Here is a 19,523-nt window from a genome sequence, read left to right as displayed (position 1 = left end):
GATTAATCAGGTGCAGTCCAGGACCAGGGTTGTGGACCAATGACGTGCATGCCAATTTGCATTTACAACTAATGTGCCACGTTAATACCCCACAAACTTTTGTGCCTGTCTGCCATTGGCTGATTTTACTAGTTTGTTTTAGAACATACGTTGGTCTCATTCCTCTGTCTTTCTGTGGACATCAGAGGCTGACTGATCCTCCTGCCTGGACAGGTGTATTGACACAAAGCTTGATAACGTCCTACTGGATAGGATCATTACCATACTACTCTTCACATCAAGGCCTTTAACGCCCCAGTCTTCTTTAAAAATCTATACCATCTATGATAGCAAATGCATGCTATGAGATTTTAAGATTTAAAAAGCACTAGGGACATGACAGTATCTGTAGTGACCAATACAATACCACAAACAGCAGGCCCTGGGCCCATTCAACACAACCCTGATGTAATGGAATGTCATTTCCTGACCACTACAGATACTGTCATGTCCCTAGTGCTTTTTAAATCTTAAAATCTCATAGCATGCATTTGCTATCTTAGCTGGTATTCATTTTTAAAGGAGACTGTGGCTTTATGGCCTTGATGATAAGTTGATGATACGCTGAATGTAGTGTTTTTATTGCTGGGCTGGAACAATAGCCTGCATCTGTAGCTCTCCAGGACCAGGGGTGGTGACCACTGATGTAGAGAGAGAGGTAGCTGAAAATAGTTGGTCTGTTTTCTGCATAATGCTGCACCCTTCTGGTAGTTGTGTAGAATGCACAATTTAATCACTTGTTGCCGGTGGTCTTTCAATCACATTGAACTGCTTTAATTGTGCTCAGTGATGCTTTATTAATGCTACAGGGCAAGTGCTCAAAATATATGATAAAACACAATTAACTCTACATTACACCACATTACTGAATACATTTTTTCTATGTAGGCACAGTTACAGTAAATGCTACAGTAAATATAGTTACAGTAAATAATACAGTAAATATAGTTACAGTAAATGCTACAGTAAATATAGTTACAGTAAATTCTACAGCAAATATAGTTACAGTAAATATAGTTACAGTAATTGCTATAGTAAATATAGTTACAGTAAATGCTATATATGACCTGGGTTCAAATACTATTTGAAATCTTTCTAATACTTTGAGCGTTTTCTTTAACCTGGGTGGAATGCCAGGTGGGCAGGGTTTGCACTTTGGGGACTGTTCTATTGGTTTCAATGCAACATGCAAGCTAAATTAAATGCAAATAAATTATATGAAAATGTTTCAAACAGTATTTGAATCCAGGTTTGTATGTAACCTATGATGAAGTTGTTGGTAGCAGAAATTCTATATTAGATTTCTCCCTGTGTGGGCATTACATTATGGAGCAAAGGGCCTCGCAGAAGAAGAACGATGTGAACATACAGTATATAACACAGGTCTACAGTGATGGGGGAAATCCACAGGGAAACAAGCAAGCAAAAGTAGCCCAGCCTGTTTCATTTCACTCTCTGAATGAGAGAGAGTTTCACTGACTAACAGACATGTTGACTGCTGTATTTTCCTATACAGCTTGACAATTCAGATTGCTCTGGAGCCCTACACTATCCAGGTAGTAGAGAGTTTCACAGTTCAAAAACTTCTGTCCCTTTTCCTTTTTGGTAATATTGAACATCTCAAAAGGTGGAATCAACACCTCCTTCTCGTAGTCTCCCATCACTGGGTAGGACTTGAGATCAGCTCCTGCACATGTAGTTATATTAAAGCAGGACTTCTCTCCAAAATGTGTCAAGTTCTTTAGGAAAGAGCTGGAGGCAAAGAAGCCGAATCTGATTATTTTGTTAACTTCACCTAAAAACACCATGTTGGTTCTTCGAAATGTCTTGTAACAGCGCTGTTGGTTTTCCTTCAGGAGGCGGAGAGCATCAGTCAGGAAGAAATGCAGGGAGTGGAACTGGAAGGTGGACCTGTAGACTGTGCTACTGGTCCTGACTTCCTGGTTGAACACTGGGTATATCTTAAAATCTCCTGCTGTGTAAGCACAGATAGCCTTGATATGGTCTATGCTAAGATTGTCTTCATTCTTCTTTTTTGAGGCACATTTTTCTGCAATCAACCAGGGTTTTCTGAAGATCTCTGTTTTGTTTTCTTTTGGAAGATATTCCTTCTGCACCTTGTTGTGCATTTGTTCAGTGCAGCCGTTATACATGTCGTCAACAGACTTAAGGACCATGTCTAAGGGTATGGGGGAATTGAGACCAGGCTGATGGAGATTAACCTTCAGAGAATATGGTAGGAAAAAAACAGGCAAAAAGTGTAAAAGAGAGGAAAATGTGAATTAAAATTCCCTCTCTCTCTCTCTCTCTCTCTCTCTCTCTCTCTCTCTCTCTCTCTCTCTCTCTTTCTCTCTCTCAAATTCATTAATTGAAATTCAATATGCTTTAATGGCATGAATAACAAGGTCAAGGTTGCCAAAGCAAATTGATACACACAATTATGAAAACAACAGTGACAACAATAAAAATAGTAGCTATAATACTATATATAAGAAATTAAACGAAAACATATATAATAAAAAAATGTAATACCTCTCTCTCTCTCTCTCTCTCTCTCTCTCTCTCTCTCTCTCTCTCGCTTCAAAATTGTGTAATATCTTACCATCTTGGAGTCCACACCCAAAGTCCAAGCCTGGATGAAATACATCACAGTAAAGCTTAGGATCTTGTGTCTTGTCATGATGTCAAAATATGTTGGTCCAATGTCAACTTGTAATGGAGATGAATTGCCTTTTAAGATACAGAATCAGCATTGAAATGTTCAGCCTTCAGGGGGCCTTGTTATACCAGCGCTCTTGTGGTTATTTTCATAGTCCCTCCTCTCTTGCTGAGAACAGAAACCTACAGATACAAGTACCCCTCAAACCACAAACCCCTTAGCACAGTACACACACACACACACACACACACACACACACACACACACACACACACACACACACACACACACACAGCCTAGCGGTTAAGAGCATTGGGCCAGTAATTGAAAAGTTGCTGGTTCAAGTCCCCCAGCCAGCCAGGTGGAAAAATCTGCCATTCTCCCCGGTTGCCGATGACGTCGATCAAGGTAGCCCCCTGCACCTCTCTTATTCAGAAGGGTTGAGTTAAATGTGGAAGACACATTTTGGTTGAATGCATTCAGTTGTGCAACTGACTAGGTATCCCCCTTTCCCTTCACATACTCACACACATACAGTGTGATGCCTAGTTGGGACAAAATCCTGCAGTACCTGATGCCCTCCACAAATAGGGTTGATTTCCTCTGGCCTAGTCTAAGCTTTGTCTGCCAATCATTCCTTTATCTGGTTGAGTTAAACACTGCCCTCTTCTGCCCAGAATGCACCATGTCAAGACTAAAGGCCTCTGGGTACATTAGTGTGTGTTCGCTATTCTGTGGTCTCTCATGCCAATGTCCAGGTTATGATTTAGGCAGTATTCTAATACTGCTGGTTATGGTTGTTACCTTTACTTTGTTATGACTGAGATGTGAGAGACCTGGTAGGTTGATAGTGTTCCATTCCTTTGTTATGACTGAGATGTGAGAGGCCTGGTAGGTTGACAGGGTTCCATTCCTTTGTTATGACTGAGATGTGAGAGACCTGGTAGGTTAACAGGGTTCCATTCCTTTGTTATGACTGAGATGTGAGAGGCCTGGTAGGTTGACAGGGTTCCATTCCTTTGTTATGACTGAGATGTGAGAGGCCTGGTAGGTTGACAGCGTTCCATCATATTGCGTTCATATGGTGAGGTCTGTCAGATTTGTGGTGGTTACAAATGATAGGAGTTCATGAAAAGGGACAAGGAAAGGAAGGATGCAGATTGAGACTAGTGGGATGTGGCCTTAGTGGTTGGGCCACTGACTGTGTAGTTTATGGTGGAGTTCAGCCAATTACTGTGTCGTTTATGGTGGAGTCCAGCCACTGAATGTGGAGTTTATGGTGGAGTTCAGCCACTGACTGTGTAGTTTATGGTGGAGTTCAGCCACTGACTGTGTAGTTTATGGTGGAGTTAAATCACTGACTGTGTAGTTTATGGTGGAGTTCAGCCACTGACTGCGTAGTTTATGGTGGAGTTCAGCCAAAGACATTGTAGTTTATGGTGGAGTCCAGCCAATGACTGTGTAGTTTATGGTGGAGTTAAATCACTGACTGTGTAGTTTATGGTGGAGTTCAGCCACTGAATGTGTAGTTTATGGTGGAGTTCAGCCACTGACTGTGTAGTTTATGGTGGAGTTAAATCACTGACTGTGTAGTTTATGGTGGAGTTCAGCCACTGACTGCGTAGTTTATGGTGGAGTTCAGCCAAAGACTTTGTAGTTTATGGTGGAGTCCAGCCAATGACTGTGTAGTTTATGGTGGAGTTAAATCACTGACTGTGTAGTTTATGGTGGAGTCCAGCCACTGAATGTGTAGTTTATGGTGGAGTTCAGCCACTGAATGTGTAGTTTATGGTGGAGTTCAGCCACTGACTGTGGAGTTTATGGTGGAGTTAAATCACTGACTGTGTAGTTTATGGTGGAGTTCAGCCACTGACTGCGTAGTTTATGGTGGAGTTCAGCCAAATACTTTGTAATTTATGGTGGAGTCCAGCCAATGACTGTGTAGTTTATGGTGGAGTCCAGCCAATGACTGTGTAGTTTATGGTGGAGTCCAGCCACTGTATAGACAGCACCTAATCCAACAGTTATATCTGTAGAGTGATGTATGTTCACACAGATTAATACAGGTCACATTCTAATGCAAATATGCATACACACAGGAAAACACGCACACACACAGGACGGAAACACCAAATGACTTCCGAGAATTGTTTGTTCACACTTCGTTCATACTGAGCTATATGTGAACATGACTAACAACAGCAACAGCACTGCTGATACTGAGAAAAGGTTCCCCATAGTAACAGTACAGAAAGACCCTTAAACCTCCTCATCATCCTTCCCCTCTAATCAGGGACTGATTCAGGGCTGGAATACTAATAGCACATATACCAATAATCAATCAATCACCCAGAATAAAGGAAAGCAGCACTACAGTGAAGCTTGAGGCCCCCAGTCCAGGGTTTCCAACCCTCTCCTCAGGGACTACCAGACGTTTCACATTTTTGATTTAGCCCTAAACTGGCACACCTGATTCAGTCTACTAACCATCAACCCCTTGACTAATTGATGCAGGTGTGCCAGTCTGGTTGTTCCAGAGGAGAGGGTTGGGAAGTACTGCGCCTAGCAGGCAACCTTGGTCCTGGAGTGCCGCAGGAACTTTATGTTTTGGATTTAACCGACCAGGAAGACCAGGTGTGTTGAAGTTTGTCAATCACTGAACCGATCATTTAGTTCAGTTGGTCTGGTGTGGAGCCTAGTTGGGACAACACCCTGCAGTACCTGCAGCACTCCAGTAACGGGGTTGCTTACCCCTGGCCTAGACTAAGCTTAGTCTGCCAATCATTCCTTCAGCTGGTTGAGTGAAATACTGCCCTCTTCTGGCTGCTGTGAGGAATGCACCGTGTCAAGACACTAAAGTAGTGTTTCCCAAACTCGGTCCTTGGGACCCCAAAGGGTGAACGTTTTGGTTTTTGCCCTAGCACTACACAGCTGATTAAACTAATCATCAGGCTTTGATAAGTTGAAACAGCAGTGTATTGTTCGTGCAAAAACCAAACCGTCACTCCCCTGTGGGGTCCCGAGAACCGAGATTGGGAAACGCTGCACTAAAGGCTTTTAGGTACATTAGTGTGTGTTTGCTTTTCAGTGGCCTCTCATGCCAGTGTCCAGGGTATGACTTAGACAGTATTCCAATATTCTAATACTGCTGGTTATGGTTGTTATGACTGAGATGTGAGAGACCTGGTAGGTTGACAGGGTTCCATTCCTTTGTTATGACTGAGATGTGAGAGACCTGGTAGGTTGACAGGGTTCCATTCCTTTGTTATGACTGAGATGTGAGAGACCTGGTAGGTTGACAGGGCTCCATTCCTTTGTTATGACTGAGATGTGAGAGACCTGGTAGGTTGACAGGGTTCCATTCCTTTGTTATGACTGAGATGTGAGAGGCCTGGTAGGTTGACAGGGTTCCATTCCTTTGTTATGACTGAGATGTGAGAAGCCTGGTAGGTTGACAGCGTTCCATCATATTGCGTTCATATGGTGAGGTCTGTCAGATTTGTGGTGGTTACAAATGATAGGAGATAATGAAAAGGGACAAGGAAAGGAAGGACGCAGATTGAGACTATTGGGATGTGGCCTTAGTGGTTAGACCACTGACTGTGTAGTTTATGATGGAGTCCAGCCGCTGACTGTGTAGTTTATGGTGGAGTCCAGTCACTGACTGTGTAGTTTATTGTTGAGTCCAGTCACTGTCTGTGTAGTTTATGGTGGAGTCCAGCCACTGACTGTGTAGTTTATGATGGAGTCCAGCCGCTGACTGTGTTGTTTATGGTGGAGTCCAGTCACTGACTGTGTAGTTTATTGTTGAGTCCAGTCACTGTCTGTGTAGTTTATGTTGGAGTCCAGCCACTGACTGTGTAGTTTATGATGGAGTCCAGCCGCTGACTGTGTAGTTTATGGTGGAGTCCAGCCACTGACTGTGTAGTTTATTGTGGAGTCCAGTCACTGACTGTGTAGTTTATTGTTGAGTCCAGTCAATGACTGTGTAGTTTGTATTCTATTCCATTCACTGACTGTGTAATTTATGTTGGAGTCCAGCGACCTACTGTGTAGTTTATGGTGGAGTTCAGCCACTGACTGTGTAGTTTATGGTGGAGTAGAGTCACTGACTGTGTATTTTATGGTGGAGTCCAGTCAATGACTGTGTAGTTTATGGTTGAGTTCAATAACTGACTGTGTAGTTTATGGTTTAGTCAAGTCACTGACTGTGTAGTTTACTGTGGAATCCAGTCACTGACTGTGTAGTTTATGGTTGAGTTCAATAACTGACTGTCCAGCCGCTGACTGTTTTGTTTATGGTGGAGTCCAGCCGGTGACTGTGTATTTTATGGTGGAGTTCAGCCAATGACTGTGTAGTTTATGGTGGAGTAGAGTCACTGACTGTGTAGTTTATGGTGGAGTCCAGTCACTGACTGTGTAGTTTATGGTGGAGTCCCGTCCCTGTTTTGGTGGCAAATAATCCAACAGTTATATCTGTAGAGTGATGTGTGTTCACACAGATAAATTCTGTTCACTTTCTAATGAACACACACACAGGAAACACCACATGACTTCAGAGAATTGTTTGTTCACACTTTATTCATACTGAGCTATGTGTGAACATGATTAAAACCAGAAGCAGCACTGCTGATACTGAGTAAAGGTTCCCCATAGTAACAGTACAGAAAGACCCTTAAGCCTCCTCATCATCCTTCCCCTCTAATCAAGGAGTGATTCAGGCCTGGAAAACTAATAGCAAATATACCAATAATCAATCAATCACCCAGAATAAAGGAAAGCAGCACTAGAGTGAGGCTTGAGGCCCTTAGTCCAGGGTTTCCCAACCCTCTCCTCAGGGACCATCAGACGTTTCACATTTTAGTTTTAGCCCTAAACGGACAAACCTGATATAGTCTACTAACCATCAACCCCTTGACTAATTGATGCAGGTGTGCCAGTCTGGTTGTTCCAGAGGAGAGGGTTGGGAAGTACTGCGCCTAGCAGGCAACCTTGGTCCTGGAGTGCCGCAGGAACTTTATGTTTTGGATTTAACCGACCAGGAAGACCAGGTGTGTTGAAGTTTGTCAATCACTCAACCGATCATTTAGTTCAGTTGGTCTGGTGTGGAGCCTAGTTGGGACAACACCCTGCAGTACCTGTAGCACTCCAGTAACGGGGTTGCTTACCTCTGGCCTAGACTAAGCTTTGACTGCCAATCTCTTCTTCAGCAGGTTGAGTGAAATACTGCCCACTTCTGGCTGCTGTGAGGAATGCACCGTGTCAAGACACTAAAGTAGTGTTTCCCAAACTCGGTCCTTGGGACCGCAGAGTGCACGCTTTTGTTTTTGCCCTAGCACTACACAGCTGATTAAACTAATCATCAGGCTTTGATAAGTTGAAACAGCAGTGTATTGTTCGTGCAAAAACCAAACCGTGCACCCTTTGGGGTCCCAAGGACCGAGATTGTGAAACGCTGCACTAAAGGCTTTTAGGTACATTAGCGTGTGTTTGCTTTTCAGTGGCCTCTCATGCCAGTGTCCAGGGTATGACTTAGACAGTATTCCAATATTCTAATACTGCTGGTTATGGTTGTTATGACTGAGATGTGAGAGACCTGGTAGGTTGACAGGGTTCCATTCCTTTGTTATGACTGAGATTTGAGAGGCCTGGTTGGTTGACAGGGTTCCATCATATTGCGTTCATATGGTGATTGTGGTGGTTACAAATGATAGGGGATAATGAAAAGGGACAAGGAAAGGAAGGACGCATATTGAGACTATTGGGATGTGGCCCTAGTGGTTAGGCCACTGACTGTGCAGTTTATGGTGGAGTTCAGCCAATGACTGTGTAGTTTACGGTGGAGTCCAGCCAATGACTGTGTAGTTTATGGTGGAGTCCAGCAACTGACTGTGTAGTTTATGGTGGAGTCCAGCAACTGACTGTGTAGTTTATGGTGGAGTTCAGTCACTGACTGTGTAGTTTATGGTGGAGTCCAGCCACTAACGGTGTAGTTTATGGTGGAGTCCAGCCACTGACTGTGTAGTTTATGGTGGAGTTCAGCCAATGACTGTGGAGTTTATGGTGGAGTTCAGCCAATGTCTGTGGAATTTATGGTGGAGTTCAGCCAATGACTGTGGTGTTTATGGTGGAGTTCAGTCACTTACAGTGTAGTTTATTGTGGAGTCGAGCCACTGACAGTGTAGTTTATGGTGGAGTCCAGTCACTGACTGTGCAGTTTATGGTGGAGTCCAGCCACTGACTGTGTAGTTTATGGTGGAGTTCAGCCAAAGACTGTGTAGGTTATGGTGGAGTCCAGCCACTGACTGTGGAGTTTATGGTGGAGTTCAGCCAAAGACTGTGTAGGTTATGGTGGAGTCCAGCCACTGACTGCGTAGTTTATGGTGGAGTTCAGCCAAAGACTGTGTAGTTTATGGTGGAGTTCAGCCACTGACTGTGTAGTTTATGGTGGAGTCCAGCCACTAAATGTGTAGTTTATGGTGGAGTTCAACCACTGACTGTGTAGTTTATGGTGGAGTCCAGCCACTGACTGTGTAGTTTATGGTGGAGTCCAGCCAATGACTGTGTAGTTTATGGTGGAGTCCAGCCAATGACTGTGTAGTTTATGGTGGAGTCCAGCCACTGTATAGACAGCACCTAATCCAACAGTTATATCTGTAGAGTGATGTATGTTCACACAGATTAATACAGGTCACATTCTAATGCAAATATGCATACACACAGGAAAACACGCACACACACAGGACGGAAACACCAAATGACTTCCGAGAATTGTTTGTTCACACTTCGTTCATACTGAGCTATATGTGAACATGACTAACAACAGCAACAGCACTGCTGATACTGAGAAAATGTTTCCCATAGTAACAGTACAGAAAGACTCTTAAACCTCCTCATCATCCTTCCCCTCTAATCAGGGACTGATTCAGGCCTGGAATACTAACAGCCAATATACCAATAATCAATCAATTACCCAGAATAAAGGAAAGCAGCACTACAGTGAAGCTTGAGGCCCTTAGTCCAGGGTTTCCCAACCCTCTCCTCAGGGACCACCAGACGTTTCACATTTTTGTTTTAGCCCTAAACTGGCACACCTGATTCAGTCTACTAACCATCAACCCCTTGACTAATTGATGCAGGTGTGCCAGTCTGGTGGCCCCAGAGGAGAGGGTTGGGAAGTACTGTGCCTAATATACAACCCTGGTCCTGGAGTGCTGCAGGAACTTTATGTTTTGGATTTAACCGACCAGGAAGACCAGGTGTGTTGAAGTTTGTCAATCACTGAACCGATCATTTAGTTCAGTTGGTCTGGTGTGGAGCCTAGTTGGGACAACACCCTGCAGTACCTGCAGCACTCCAGTAACGGGGTTGCTTACCCCTGGCCTAGACTAAGCTTTGACTGCCAATCACTTCTTCAGCAGGTTGAGTGAAATACTGCCCACTTCTGGCTGCTGTGAGGAATGCACCATGTCAAGACACTAAAGCAGGGTTTCACAAGATCGGTGCTCGGGACCTTAAAGGCCCGTTTTGGTTTTTGACCTACAGCCACTGACTGTGTAGTTTATGGTGGAGTCCAGCCACTGACTGTGTAGTTTATGGTGGAGTCCAGCCACTGACTGTGTAGTTTATGGTACTCCTGAGTGGCGCAGTGGTCTAAGGCACTGTATCGCAGTGCTAACTGTGCCACTAGAGATCCTGGTTCGAATCCAGGCTCTGTCGCAGCCGGCCGCGACCGGGAGACTCATGGGCGGCGCACAATTGGTCCAGGGTAGGGGAGGGAATGGCCGGCAGGGATGTAGCTCAGTTGATAGAGCATGGCGTTTGCAACGCCAGGGTTGTGGGTTCGATTCCCACGGGGGCCAGTATAAAAAATATATATGTATTCACTAACTGTAAGTCGCTCTGGATAAGAGCGTCTGCTAAATGACTAAAATGTAAATGTAATGGTGGAGTTCAGCCACTGAAGGAAGGATGCAGATTGAGACTATTGGGATGTGTCCTTAGTGGTTGGGCCACTGACTGTGTAGTTTATGGTGGAGTTCAGCCACTGACTGTGTTGTTTATGGTGGAGTCCAGCCACTGACTGTGTAGTTTATGGTGGAGTTCAGCTACTGACTGTGTAGTTTATGGTGGAGTCCAGCCACTGACTGTGTAGTTTATGGTGGAGTCCAGCCACTGACTGTGTAGTTTATGGTGGAGTCCAGCCACTGACTGTGTAGTTTATGGTGGAGTCCAGCCAATGACTGTGTAGTTTATGGTGGAGTCCAGCCACTGTATAGACAGCACCTAATCCAACAGTTATATCTGTAGAGTGATGTGTGTTCACACAGATTAATACAGGTCACATTCTAATGAACACATGCATACACACACACACACACACTCTTTTGTCTTCATAACACGGAAATAAGTCACATGAATAACAGTGTTTGTTCAGCAGGAAGTTGCCATTGATAAAGATCGTTCAGAATGTCAACACTCGTTATTTACCAAGAGAGGAAAGGAGAGAGAAAAGGTGTGTTTCACCATCACCCTGTTCAATACAGAGACATTTTATTAGTCAACCATCACCCAGTTTCTGCTTCAATACAGATACATTTTATTAGTCTACCATCACCCTGTTACTGCTTCAATACAGAGACATTTTATTAGTCTACCATCACACTGTTACTGCTTCAATAAATTGACATTTTATTAGTCCACCATCACCTTGTTGCTGTGTCGAAACAGCGGGAGGCTAGAGAAGGAGGATACATAGACACACACACAATCACAGATTTCTACAGATTCTAATGTGGGGGTCAATGTTCTCTCAAGAACGCTGGAGAACAGAATCTTGGATGTCTGCATTCCAGCAACATTCAGCAATCGTTATGATGTGTTTGGAAAAAATGGTTCCGTTGTTGTACTTCTGACCTGTGTCACTAAAGTTACAATAACTTATGTTGTGTTATAAACTGGTTGGTTCCAGCCCTGAATGCTGATTGGCTGACATCCATGGTATATGACATAATAAACTGGGTGGTTCGAGCCCTGAATGCTGATTGGCTGACCGCCAGACCGTATACCACAGGTATGACAAAACGTGTTTTTACTGCTCTGATTACGTTGGTAACCAGTTTATAATTTATAACAGCAATAAGGCACCTCGGGGGTTTGTGGTATATTGCCAATATACCACGGCTAAGGTCTGCGTTGCGTCGTGCCTAAGAACAGCCCTTAGCAGTGGTATTTACATTTTAGTCATTTAGCAGACGCTCTTATCCAGAGCGACTTACAGTTAGTGAGTGCATACATTATTTTTTTATTTTTCATACTGGCCCCTCATGGGAATCGAACCCACAACCCTGGCATTGCAAACGCCATGCTCTAACGACTGAGCTACATCCCTGCCGGCCATTCCCTCGCTGGGCCAATTGTGCGCCGCCCCATGGGTCTCCCGGTCACGGCCGGCTATGACAGAGCCTGGATTCGAACCAGGATCTCTAGTGGCACAGCTAGCACTGCGATGCAGTGCCTTAGACCACTGCGCCACTCGGGAGACGGTATATTGGCCATATACCACACCCCCTCGGGCCTTATTACTTAATTATACCACATCATGCAGTATTGCTAGTGCTACAAAATCTAGCTAAGGTGAAACACGTTGACAGTGCTTCCTGGGTTAAGAACTGAGGTCCTGTTTCGCTTAGCTGATATACATGTGTCCCTAACAATGTATGGGTGGTGGGTTCGATTCCCTCAGGAGTCACATAACCTATTCTAAAGATGTATGCACACACTGTAGTTTAAATGGCTTAGAATTAAAGCAGTTGCTAAATGGCTACTGAACAAATATAAAATGCAACATTTTACTGAGTTACAGTTCATGTAAGGAAATCAGTCAATTGAAATAAATTCATTAGGCCCTAATCTATGGATTTCACATGACTGGGAATACAGATATGCATCTGTTGGTCCCAGATACCTTTTTTTTTTTTTTTTTTTTTTTTGTAGGGGCGTGGATCAGAAAACCAGTCAGTATCTGGTGACAACCATTTGCCTCATATTGTGCGACATCTCCTTCACATTGCTCAGGCTGTTGATTGTAGCCTGTGGGAAAAATGTCCCACTCCTCTTCAATGATTCTGTGAAGTTGCTTGATATTGGAGGGAACTGGAACAGGCTGTCGTACACGTCGATCCAGAGCATCCCAAATATGCTCAATGGGTGACATGTCTGGTGAGTATGCAGGCCATGGAACAACTGGGACATTTTCAACTTCCAGGAATTGTGTACAGATCCTTGCAACACGGGGCAGTGCATTATCATGCTGAAACATGAGGTGAAGGCGGCGGATGAACGGCACGACTATGGGCCTCAGGATCTCGTCACGATATCTCTGTGCATTGAAATTGCCATCGATAAAATGCAATTGTGTTCGTTGTCCGTAGCTTATGCCTGCCCATACCATAACCCCGCCGCCACCATGGGGCACTCAATTCACAACGTTGACATCAGCAAACCGCTCGCCCACACGACGCCATACACGCCTTCCATCTGCCCGGTACAGTTGAAACAGGGATTCATCTGTGAAGAACACACTTCTCCAGCGTGCCAGTGGCCATCGAAGGTGAACATTTGCCGACTGAAGTCGGTTACGACGCCAAACTGCTGTTGAGGATGACGAGCATGCAGATGAGCTTCCCTGAGAACTATTCATCAGCTGTCCAGGTGGCTGGTCTCAGACGATCCCTCAGATGAATAAGTCGGATGTGGAGGTCCTGGGCTGGCGTGGTTACACGTGGTCTGCGGTTGTGAGGCCGGTTGGACATACTGCCAAATTCTCTAAAACGACGTTGGAGGCAGCTTATGGTAGAGAAATTAGCATTCAATTCTCTGGCAACAGCTCTGGTGGACGTTCCTGCAGTCAGTATGTCAATTACACGCTCCCTCAAAACTTGAGACATCTGTGGCATTGTGTTGTGTGACAAAACTGCACATTTTAGAGTGCCCTTTTATTGTCCCCAGCGCAAGGTCCACCTGTGTCATGATCATGCTGTTTAATCAGCTTCTTGATATGCCACACCTGTCAGGTGGATGGATTATATTGGCAAAGGAGAAATGCTCACTAACAGGGATGTAAACATATTTGTGCACAACAATTGAGTCATAAGCTTTTTGTGCGGATGGAACATGTCTGGTATTTTCTTTTTCAGCTCATGAAACATGGGACCAACACTTTATATGTTGCGTTGATATTTCTGTTCAATATATTAACAGACTTCTGTTAAAGGTAATCATGAAAAAACTGCGTATTTTGGAGACGTTATCACCTACAGTACCAATCCTGATTCAACCGTTGTCTGTAGACTAAAATATGTAGCAAAACTGTATATCACGTTTAACTTTCATGTGGTGCTATGCGAAAAGGTACTGAATGATGTTGTGTTGTCAGGCTACAGCCATGATTCTCCACTCTGTTCCTGATGTTCTGTTGTCAAGGCTACAGTCATGATTCTCCACTCCGTTCCTGTTGTTGTGTTGTCAAGGCTACAGCCATAATTCTCCACTCTGTTCCTAATGTTGTGTTTTCAAGGCTACAGCCATGATTCTCCACTCTGTTCCTGATGTTCTGTTGTCAAGGCTACAGCCATGAATCTCCAATCTGATCCTGATGTTGTGTTGTCAAGGCTACAGCCATGATCCTCCACTCTGTTCCTGATGTTGTGTTGTCAGGCTACAGTCATGATTATCCACTCTGTTCCTGTTGTTGTGTTGTCAAGTCTAAAGCCATGATTCTCCACTATGTTCCTGATGTTCTGTTGTCAAGGCTACAGTCATGATTCTCCACTCCGTTCCTGTTGTTGTGTTGTCAAGTCTAAAGCCATGATTCTCCACTCTGTTCCTGATGTTCTGTTGTCAAGGCTACAGCCATGATTCTCCAATCTGATCCTGATGTTGTGTTGTCAAGGCTACAGCCATGATCCTCCACTCTGTTCCTGATGTTGTGTTGTCAAGGCTAGAGCCGTGATTCTCCACTCTGTTCCTGTTGTTGTGTTGTCAAGTCTAAAGCCATGATTCTCCACTCTGTTCCTGATGTTCTGTTGTCAAGGCTACAGCCATGATTCTCCACGCTGTTCCTGATGTTGTGTTGTCAGGCTACAGCCATGATTCTCCACTCTGTTCCTGATGTTGTGTTGTCAAGGCTACAGTCATGATTATCCACTCTGTTCCTGTTGTTGTGTTGTCAAGTCTAAAGCCATGATTCTCCACTATGTTCCTGATGTTCTGTTGTCAAGGCTACAGTCATGATTCTCCACTCCGTTCCTGTTGTTGTGTTGTCAAGGCTACAGCCATAATTCTCCACTCTGTTCCTGATGTTGTGTTGTCAAGGCTACAGCCATGATCCTCCACTCTGTTCCTGATGTTGTGTTGTCAAGGCTAGAGCCGTGATTCTCCACTCTGTTCCTGTTGTTGTGTTGTCAAGTCTAAAGCCATGATTCTCCACTATGTTCCTGATGTTCTGTTGTCAAGGCTACAGTCATGATTCTCCACTCCGTTCCTGTTGTTGTGTTGTCAAGTCTAAAGCCATGATTCTCCACTCTGTTCCTGATGTTCTGTTGTCAAGGCTACAGCCATGATTCTCCAATCTGATCCTGATGTTGTGTTGTCAAGGCTACAGCCATGATCCTCCACGCTGTTCCTGATGTTGTGTTGTCAGGCTACAGCCATGATTCTCCACTCTGTTCCTGATGTTGTGTTGTCAAGGCTACAGTCATGATTATCCACTCTGTTCCTGTTGTTGTGTTGTCAAGTCTAAAGCCATGATTCTCCACTATGTTCCTGATGTTCTGTTGTCAAGGCTACAGTCATGATTCTCCACTCCGTTCCTGTTGTTGTGTTGTCAAGGCTACAGCCATGATTCTCCAATCTGATCCTGATGTTGTGTTGTCAAGGCTACAGCCATGATCCTCCACTCTGTTCCTGATGTTGTGTTGTCAGGCTACAGCCATGATTCTCCACTCTGTTCCTGATGTTGTGTTTTCAAGGCTACAATCATGCTTATCTACTCTGTTTCTGTTGTTGTGTTGTCAAGTCTAAAGCCATGATTCTCCACTATGTTCCTGATGTTCTATTGTCAAGGCTACAGTCATGATTCTCCACTCCGTTCCTGTGTTGTCAAGTCTAAAGCCATGATTCTCCACTCTGTTCCTGATGTTCTGTTGTCAAGGCTACAGCCATGATTCTCCAATCTGATCCTGATGTTGTGTTGTCAGGCTACAGCCATGATTCTCCACTCTGTTCCTGATGTTCTGTTGTCAAGGCTACAGCCATGATTCTCCAATCTGTTCCTGCAACTGGGAGTCTATTTGTGTATTTTATTTTATTTAACCTTTATTTATACAGGTTATTCTCGTTGGGATATCTTTTACAATATAGACCTGTTTTAACTTGTACCAGTACTGTGCTGTTCCATCTGGCTCCACGTCAAGATCTTTACATTGCTGTTAGTCTCTTTGTTTGTATCTTGTACCAGTACTGTGCTGTTTCTGTGGAAGTTTGTTTGGCATGCTGTGACTCATGCAGGGATTGTTCCATCATAACAACCTGTGAGAAATAAGACAGAGAAATAAAACTATGAAAAATAAACAAAAAAACTATGTAAATCAAAACAAGGGGGAGAAACTGTCACCACTGTCATCACTGGTGAAACTAACTGTCACGCCCTGGCTCTGGGGACTCTAGTATGTTGAGCCAGGGTGTGAGTTTTCATTTGTTTTTCGTTCTAGTTTTGTAGTTCTATGTTGGCCAGTGTGGTTCTCAATCAGAGGCAACGTGTATCAGCTGTTGCTTGTTGTCTCTGATTGGGAACCATACTTAAGCAGCCAGTTTTCCCACAGTGTTTGTGGGATGTTGTTCCTGTGTAGGTGTGTGTTTTGCACCTTTGGACGTCACGTATCGATATGTTGTTTTCGTTAGTTTGTGTGTTATTTTCCGCCTGTCCGTTGGTGTCACCTGTGCAGTACTCTGGACTTTGTTTATTGTGACGCACTGTGTTGCGTTGTCGCTCGCCTCCTTGTTTTGAGGTCCTTTATTTTGTATTTGTTTAAACAGTGAGTAAAGTCTTGTTTGACTCAGCCTATGCGTCCTGCGTCTGACTCCTCAACCGCATCCACATCAACACTGACACTTACTCATCTGGGAAAGAGTCACCTACTCATCTCCCTCTTCAAACAAAATGTGTTATTTCTATTAAATAGCTCTTCAAACAAACAATAAAGGTGGATTCATTTAGGATGAATGGCTTTGGATGATGTTTGTGTTGCATGTGTTACCTGTGTTAGTGTCGTTGTAGGTGGAACTATCTGGGGGTGGTTTAAATAACTCAGCCCGTTTCTCTCTCTCCTTCCTCTCTCTCTCTCCTTCCTCTCGCTCTCTCCTTCCTCTCGCTCTCTCCTTCCTCTCGCTCTCTTGCTCTCTCTCTCTCTCCTTCCTCCTTCCTCTCGCTCTCTCCTTCCTCTCGCTCTCTCTCTCTCCTGCTCTCTCTCTCTCTCCTTCCTCTCGCTCTCTCTCTCCTCTCGCTCTCTCTCTCCTCTCGCTCTCTCTCTCCTGCTCTCTCGCTCTCTCCTTCCTCTCGCGCTCTCCTTCCTCTCGCGCTCTCCTTCCTCTCGCGCTCTCTCGCTCTCTATCTCTCCTCGCTCTCTCCTTCCTCTCGCTCTCTCCTTCCTCTCGCTCTCTCCTTCCTCTCTCTCTCTCCTTCCTCTCGCTCTCTCCTTCCTCTCGCTCTCTCTCTGTATTTTAAAGGTTATTGTCCTTTCTGGATGTCTGTAGAATCCTGTTACTGTTAAAGAATTAGAATTAATCAATGTTACCTTCCGCCTGAACATTGACAGGAAATGGGAGTGACTTGATTGCCATGGAAATGAAGGTTACAGCAAATGACAATGGATCAATAAGTAACCTGACTGGGTAATTGTGTCAGAACAGTGGAAGGCCAAAGAATGAGAATCCGTTGGTTCACTCTCTCATAAACATCACTTCAGGGTGAATCCAACTGAAGTTCAACTGAAGTCCAATTTACACTTAGTTTTCCAATGACATCAATGTATTGAATTAAGTGGAAGTTAGGATTTGCACCCAGCGGGTAATTGTGTTGAAACAGTGGAAGGCCAGAAAAGGATACATTGGCTCGCACACACACACACACTGAGACATCTAAAACAGTGGAGGCTGCTGTGGGGAGGACGGCTCATAATAATGGCATGGAAACCACGTGTTTGATACCATTCCATTGACTCTGTTCCAGCCATTATTATGAGCCGTCCTCCCCTCACCAGCCTCCACTGATCTAAAAGTACGTACACAATACACATTCACTCATCAAACATGAAATATCACTTTCCTCCTGTGAATTGCTAAATGATGCTTCTCTTACTGAGCTAATACGAATACAAAACAGACAACTGCTGACACAGAGAAAAAAAAGAGGCCTTTATGGGAATGAAAAGTTAGCCAATTGTTATGAGATACATTACTTCATCTGTGTCCCAATTGGCACCCTATTCCTTAAATAGTGCACTACTTTTACCAGGGCTCAGATGTAAGGAAATGGGTGCCATTTGGAACGCAGCCTTCATGTGCATTGTAGTCAGATGTCCTCGATACTGACAGTAAGGCCTCCCCCACTGTCCTCCCACTGCTCTGACACACACACACACACACACACACACACACACACACACACACACACACACACAAGTAAACACGTACACACACAGCCCTCCTCCTCCTGTGTATCTGGAGGAGTGTTCTGGTTGGGAATTCTTGTCACGGCCACCTGAACACTGAATGAGTGACGTCCCTCCCCTCGTCACTCCACCCAGGTGTGGCAAGTTTTAAAGGAGCAGTATGAGGCGACACACACACAGATAAGGAGAGAGAATGTCAACACACTGAGAATACTGTACACACACACACTTGAACTCTACTTCAACCAGCACTCACAACATGGACATCGGGACCTCACCGATTCACGACTCACAGGTAAAACAATGTCATTTCTCTCTCTCTCTCCCCCCTTCATTCCCAATCTTCACCCAGGTGTTCCCACTACAGCTCATTAACCCTGAGTAACCTCTCCTTGGGGTCTTTTGTGTGTCCGTAGGTTCCAACAGGCTCACAGAACCAGGAAGATACTTGATATTGGACTCTGATCATATCTCACACATAAGGAGAGAGAGAGAGAGAGAGAGAGAGAGAGAGAGAGAATACAGACAGAGAGTTTTCTTTAAAAGAGTTGTGGTGTAGAGACAGAACCAAACGACAGACATATTGAAAGAAAAGGGTGATAGAGTTTTCCTAAAAACAGTTGTAGTCCCTAGATTAGCTCGTAGAACCATAAGCTACCCAACAGCCTTGTCTCTCTTAGGCTGTGGTAATTAGAGAACTTCTCCACCTCTCTCCTTGAACCCTCAAGGCCGTGTACGCTGCCATGCAGACCTCCTTCCTCTTGATGGCGCTGTCCCTGTCCCTGCCTGGGGGTACCCAGGCCTTCAAACCACTCATCTCAGGAGGGGGCTCTGTTACACACCGTGACATCACACAGAGGGCTGTCTTACGCAAAACCGCCGAGGTCTGTCGCGCCCTGGCCGTCGCCCAGGGGAGAGACTTCAGCCTGCCGGTGAGTTGGCTATTGGTGAAAGTTGTGACAGACAGGTAATGAACTGATGTTTTTGTAATTGGTTCTATAAGACAGCAATGAATGTACTAGTATATACAGTGCTGCTTGAAAGTATGTGAACCCCTTGTGCAATTACAGATTTCTTCAGTTTTTACCAGGAAA

At 44.5% G+C, this 19,523-nt stretch overlaps 1 protein-coding gene across 1 annotated transcript; it reads right to left on the bottom strand.

The window, feature by feature from the left end:
* Positions 1–936: 936 nt before the first annotated feature.
* Positions 937–2,719, bottom strand: LOC123488876 (erythroblast NAD(P)(+)--arginine ADP-ribosyltransferase-like). The gene is made up of 2 exons (XM_045219615.1): positions 2,642–2,719; positions 937–2,261 (listed from the first exon to the last, which is right to left on the bottom strand). Exons 1-2 carry the CDS (start codon positions 2,717–2,719, stop codon positions 1,548–1,550), a joined length of 792 nt encoding a protein of 263 aa, XP_045075550.1. The 3' UTR covers positions 937–1,547.
* Between the last annotated feature and the right edge of the window lie 16,804 nt (positions 2,720–19,523).

Source organism: Coregonus clupeaformis, unplaced genomic scaffold, assembly GCF_020615455.1.
Source record: "Coregonus clupeaformis isolate EN_2021a unplaced genomic scaffold, ASM2061545v1 scaf2537, whole genome shotgun sequence".
Lineage (NCBI taxonomy): Eukaryota > Metazoa > Chordata > Actinopteri > Salmoniformes > Salmonidae > Coregonus > Coregonus clupeaformis.
Note: the sequence above shows the minus strand (reverse complement) of the source record. Positions and strands in the feature narration are given on the sequence as shown.

Bases quoted from the DNA above. Each gene is read 5' to 3' on its own strand.
- LOC123488876 (XM_045219615.1), bottom strand. From the start codon at position 2,719: ATGACAAGACACAAGATCCTAAGCTTTACTGTGATGTATTTCATCCAG. The intron at 2,262-2,641 runs GTAAGATATTAC...TATTCTCTGAAG, and splicing joins TGGGTGTGGACTCCAAGATG to GTTAATCTCCATCAGCCTGG.